The sequence below is a fragment of the Mirounga angustirostris genome, unplaced genomic scaffold, assembly GCF_029215605.1.
Source record: "Mirounga angustirostris isolate CCGP_5_RB_7025 unplaced genomic scaffold, mMirAng1.0.hap1 SCAF_8, whole genome shotgun sequence".
Lineage (NCBI taxonomy): Eukaryota > Metazoa > Chordata > Mammalia > Carnivora > Phocidae > Mirounga > Mirounga angustirostris.
Window position 1 is genome coordinate 109,683,143 of NW_026991716.1, and position 6,000 is coordinate 109,689,142.

At 36.6% G+C, this 6,000-nt stretch overlaps 1 protein-coding gene across 2 annotated transcripts in view; it reads left to right on the forward strand.

Annotated features, from left to right (window-relative positions):
• Positions 1-4,108, forward strand: part of RSPO3 (R-spondin 3) — an 89,586-nt gene extending 85,478 nt beyond the window's left edge. The window contains exons 5-6 of one of the 2 annotated variants that reach the window (XM_054505553.2): positions 2,117-2,286; positions 3,686-4,108. In XM_054505553.2, coding sequence (XP_054361528.1) covers positions 2,117-2,286; positions 3,686-3,721 — 206 coding nt within the window. In that variant the 3' untranslated portion in view covers positions 3,722-4,108. Of the gene's footprint in view, positions 1-2,116; positions 3,662-3,685 lie in introns of those variants that run through there. The other variant, XM_045865503.3, reaches the window with a different exon arrangement.
• Positions 4,109-6,000: the final 1,892 nt, after the last annotated feature.

The following is a 6,000-nucleotide window of genomic DNA, read 5'->3' on the forward strand; positions in this document are numbered from 1 at the left end:
TTATGCGTTCAGAATATTATGGTTAAGATCACAGCTGTAAGACGTTGGACCATCATCAAGAGAACAATGTCAAACACTGAACTTTTGGATAATTTCCATAAAAATAACATTTTGTTTGGGGTCAGTAGTTTTTATGGAACTTTGGAATAATTTTCACTGACAATTTTTTTTAGAGTTGAACTTGAACACCTCCAAAATGCTCCTCATAATGGAAATACTATGTAATCTAACTTTTGTGACCAGGTCCTTCTGAAAACCAAGCACATATCATGAAAACCAGCCTTTCTCTCTTTCACTTTGTACAGTCTCATGAAAATTAAATTATGCTGCATACTCAGGAAGGTAAATTTACTCTTCAGTTTTCTCTGTTTAATTACCAAGTTCAAGTCATCAGCACCTCAAATGTGTAATAATTAAAGCCAGAATGAGAAAAAGAAACTAGATTCCTTCCTCAGAAATTTTATCAATCCAGCAAATTCTTTCAAGTGAAAAGAATAATGGCATTGGTCAATCAGTGTACAACTAGTTAAGCTCTAGGCATAATGTCTTTTTAGAGTCCAGAATTTGGAGGTGCATTATGTTTAGCCCAACAAGGCAAGTTTTCATAAAGTAGTTGGAAGATTTTATAAATATAGTCTCAGACAAAGCTCGCTGTGGCATAAAATCATTAATCCAAGGAGATTTTGTTGGCCCGGGATACATATGCAGTATTAATAATATTGCTCCCTAGGATTCTGTAACCAGAGCTCAAGAAGAAGAAAGCCAAACCACTGTATTCAATATTTCCAGCCTATTTCAGGACATGAAAATATTTTGGTTCTCTCATACAAATAAATTCTCCAAAATACTTGGTCTAAAATGATTTTTTGCAGACAGATACTAATTGCAAATTTTACATGGCTCAGTCTGTGGGGATGCACATTATCAGAATTTGTCCCACATCAAGGAGTGGTTGGTTCCTAGTTTTCATTTCCTATGATATTGACTTAATTTAGTAATTTCTCATTGGGATATATATACATATATATAGTGATGGATGCTACTAAAACCATGCCCTCAAAAATTATTTTGCACTGTAGACTAAATATATATATATATATAATGTTTAAATGATAATAAAATGCTTAGTTAATTCACTGTCTAGAAATAAATGAAAATAAGAAACAAAACAAAAAGAGAAAGAAATGAAAACAGTCCATCCAATTTGATGCAAGTCTCATGCACTTTGCTCAAATTACTCTCTTCCCCTAAAACTCTTAGCAATTTTCCAATGCCAACAGAATGAAACTCAGTTCTTCTCCCTGCCTCCAGTCTACCTTGCAGTATGCCTTTCCACACCAAAACCTTTAAGGTCATGTTGATTCCACTTTTTAAAATGCCCCATACTGTGACTCTGAACTAAATCTACACTTCAAACCCAGTTCAAGACCAGGGATCTCCATGGAATCTAGTGTATATCCAACAAATATTTGCTCATTTGAGTGAGAGAGACACAATGTTCCTGCCTGCATAGCTGATACCATAGGGTTATTGATAAGTTATAGTTAGCACTCTGCATGTAATTGCAAAGGAAATTAATTTCAACATATAAACATTTGCGTTGAAATAAAGTACAGTTATCCTGGTATTTGCATATTTGTTATGTAAAGCAATTCTCCTTTAGTAGATGGCATGCAGTTATATCAGCAGATTGCAAATATGTAACTGCTCCTTGGAAAAATTTGAATACAAAGTAGTGCCTTAAATAGGAATCAGATAACATATACACATTAAAAATTTCTTATATGGCAAGAAATCTATTCAAAACTTTATATTAAATATTCGTAAGTAACTACCATGTAAAATAATGATCAAACTTATAACTATAGAACCTTCTACTGTCCAAAACTATCATATATTAATTGTTTCATTATATTTTGTGATCCATGTTCACATTTCTTGAAATATGGTACAGATTTCAACAAAAGTAGCTGAATGAATGATCTAAATGTTAGATACTTGGTATCTATGGGTATGATATCCAACCTAAGAGAAATTTAACTCGTTTTTCAAAACTTAGAATAACCAAATAGAACATGATTGATGTATTTTTAAAAGGTGTATTCTTTCATTTCAGGGAAAAAAGGAAGGGAGAGGAAAAGAAAAAAACCTAATAAAGAAGAAAGTAAGGACGCAATACCTGATAACAAAGGTCTGGAACCCAGCAGAGAAACTCCAGAACAACGAGAAAACAAAGACAAACAGCAGCAGAAGAAGCGAAAGGTCCAAGATAAACAACAGAAATCGGTATCGGTCAGCACTGTACATTAGAGGGTCCATGAGATCGTTGTAAACTCATGATGCTGCTATCTCAACCAGATGCCCAGGACAGGTGCTCTAGCCATTAGGACCACAAATGGACAACGTGTCAGTTACTGCTCAGTCTCAACAACATTCCAATTAGTTGCTATAGTCTTCATACAAGCATAGTTAACAACAAAGAGCCAAAAGTTCAAAGAAGGGATGTTTTCAAATGGTTATCTTACAGGCTTCTGTGCATTTCTAAGAGACAAGAAATTTTGTACATAATTATCAATAGGCTATAAGATGTAACAACATAATGATGACATCTGGAGAAGCAACATTTTTTCCCTCTAAAAATCATTTTCAAGCTATTGCTTTAAGAAGCGAAAGATAGTTCTGCAAATTCAGAGATGCAGTATCCCTTCAAAGTAAATAAGAGGTCAGGGAAGAGAAGCATCTTTCAAAGTATGGTGTTGTTTTGTCCAGGAGATCTAGAGAGTGCTTAAATATTAGGGCCTGGCATTTGGGATCATAGGAATTATCCCCACAGAAACGACTGTTTTCAGATCGGTTCTATTGCTCTCACCATGTCCTTCTGCAAGAAACAGGAGAGTGTACACCAGAGTTAAGCATTATGTATGGGATTGGAGAAGGGCAAAATGTGGAAGAAACCATAGCGTTGGAGATGACTTCTGTGCTTTACAAAACTGTGAAGGGTTGTGATTACCTGGAACAGGTCTCCAATCGATGTCAGCACTGTGTGGTTCAGCCTCTGCTACCCCTCGAGTTATAGAAGTCTGTAAACATGGACCTGTAACTTCCAAAAGCAAAATCATACTTATTAGAAGAAAATTCTGATTTCATAGAAAAACAAAAACTAGAGCAAGGAGAATAGAACATGTTTGCAAAGTCATGTGTGTTCTGAGTGAAAAACAGTTTTATTACCTGCTTAATGGTCCACCTGGAACTAAAAGGGATACTTCTTTCTAACAAGGTGTATCTAGTAGGGGGGAAAGCCACCACAATAAATATATTTGTTGATAGTTTTTAAAGTTTTGTTCATTTTGTTTTATTGTTTGTTTTATTGGAAAATTGTTACGCTTACGAACTCATGAATTAGGAAAGGGAATTCTGTATCCTATGTAATCTGAACATATTACATTTCTCAATGCTTGCTTTTGGAATCCACCTTTTGTAAGTAGATAGAGATTTACTTATAGGATATTAGGAGATATTTATTCAACTTTTCCCTTAATCAACAAAATTCTAATTCTAGGTACATAGGCCTCCCGAAATGATTTCACTGCTCCCCCTTCATTGCTTAGAAATTAGCATCTTTCCTTGTATGTCAGTTCCTCCTGCATCTTGAACATTTGGCCTTTTCTTCTCCATATTTTCTCAGTCTGTGGATCTCTTTTGGGGATTGAAGTCACCCTAGCTGAAGCCCTCACCAGTGTTTCACAGAAGACACAGCCAGCCCAGGGCAGGAGGAGACATCTCTGAGCAAGCAGCACCGAATCTCGTGGCCCACCTTAACCTTCCTCTTGTAGTGGAAGGACGCACAGCTGCTCTGCCCACCATACTTCCTAGCCCTCTAAAGATCAATGCTTTCTGAAGAACTGGCAATGGAATCTGGCTTCTGGCTGCCTATCTCTGGTCACTCTTTTTCCACCAACTGTACTGTTCATGTGGACTGCTTGGCTTAATTCATTTTTCACTTCTCTTGTTGTCTTCCAAGATATAAAATTTTTGAATGATGCATTTCTGTTTCTCACTTTGGTGTTTTCTTTCCTAGTGTGCATGAGATAAGTGTTTCAACTAACTAGATCTATTCCCAATGTACAAAAATAATTCTATTTTCAACTACAGCTTATATCACCAAGGAGAAATAAACCTTTTCCTACAAAACTATATTATACGGAAGTATATTCCCATGTTCTAGAACTTTCAGATGGCTTCAGACTTCATCTTTGTCCTCAATCTTATCTAGTCAAGCATAAGCGGCCAAATTATTTGTCTCTTTCTATGTTAATCATTGTCTCCATTCTTTCAAAAAGCAATTACTGGCAAGGTCTAGGCATGCAAATGCAGTGCTGGAAAAGAGTTAAATCAACCAGGACACAACAGTTGTGGCAATGACTATCATGTCTTCCTATGTGTTTTGACTTAAGACTTTTCTGAAATCCTCCAGAAAACAGCAGACAATCTAAGTCCTTGATGCGGCACTTAAATAAAAGTAGAATCATTGCAAAGGAAAGAAATAAAAAGTAGCACTCATATTCATACTTTTGGGGAAATATAAATGAAGGCAAAGATAACATCAATTTTAAATGTACCTGTAATAGATCTCGAGGCACATGGAAACATTATGATCTTCAAACTGGCAGCCTACTCAACTTTGAGCAAAAACTCATGATCAACTCCTGGTAAATTTCCCACACTAGTCACAGATAGCGTTAACTCTCTGCTCTGATTATGTCTCTAGGATCTGGTGAACCGTTGATGGTAATGGATGGCTGGTAAATTCTTGATTCAGAGAATCGAAAGAGTGCAGCAACATAAATCTGGCTGTGTCTGATCCACACTCCTGGTCTCCAAATTTTGCTTTATAACTGAGGGGAGGTATGTCTTCTATAGTCAAAGTAAGGTTCTAGTCCCAGATATTAGCCATTAGCAAATCACCTGAGTGTTTTGGGTTCCCATTTTCTTTTTTTTTAAGATTTTATTTATTTGAGAGAGAGAGAGTACGCAAACAACCTGGGGAAGAGGCAGAGCAAGAGGGAGAAGCAGACTCCTCTCTGAGCAAGGAGCCCAATGTGGGATTCAGCCCTAAGACCCTGGATCCCAGGACCCTGGGATCATGACCTGAGCCGAAAGCCAATGCACCCACGCGCCCCATGGGTTCCCGTTTTCTTAAGTGCAACCTGAGAGAGGTGGGCTGAAGATGATTACTGGCAGGGGAGCATGTGACCTCTCTGTTAGCTCAGGGTGATGCCCCTAAGGAGTCCTTATCAGTGGCAGTGTCCTCTGGGTTCCTCAACCCTGCTTTTTCCCAAACGTGAAAATGTTTAAGCTCATAAAGGATACAGATTGAACTCTGATGTTATTGAATTAAAAGTTGTTCACATTAGTGGGTATTAAAATATTGAAATGAATAACACTGAGAAGGAAAAAAAGGAATATATAAATACAACTTACACCAGAAAGCTTTCAAAATATCCTCACAAAGGGAGATCTCAAAGAAAATGGGAGGTTCTCTATAGCTGAAGTTAGGCAGTCTGGGTTAACATCCCAGTTGTGCTACTTAATTGTCATAAACTGTGTGACCTTGAGCCAGTTGTGTGGGCTCTCAGAGCCTCCATTCCTCATCTGCAAAATGGAAATGGCAACGCCTACCTTGGAAAGTTGTTAGGAGAATTGAAAGGCTCATCACTCAATATAAGAGTAAACTATTCTGTATACAAATAAGTATCACTAAAAAGTAATGACTCATTTCACAAGTCACACATATAAGTCAGTTTTATTTCTTGAGTAATAATAAGTGATAATATCCATGTAAATGTACACATGTAATAATTTCAAGGTATATATGTGAGAATCACCAAAATGAAATCAGTAATAGTAACTAAAATGTAAATACCAGTTTTGTCTTAAAACCTCTTAAAATTGAGATATTACTCATTCCTTAAAGTATGCATATGCATTTTATCGGTAAAC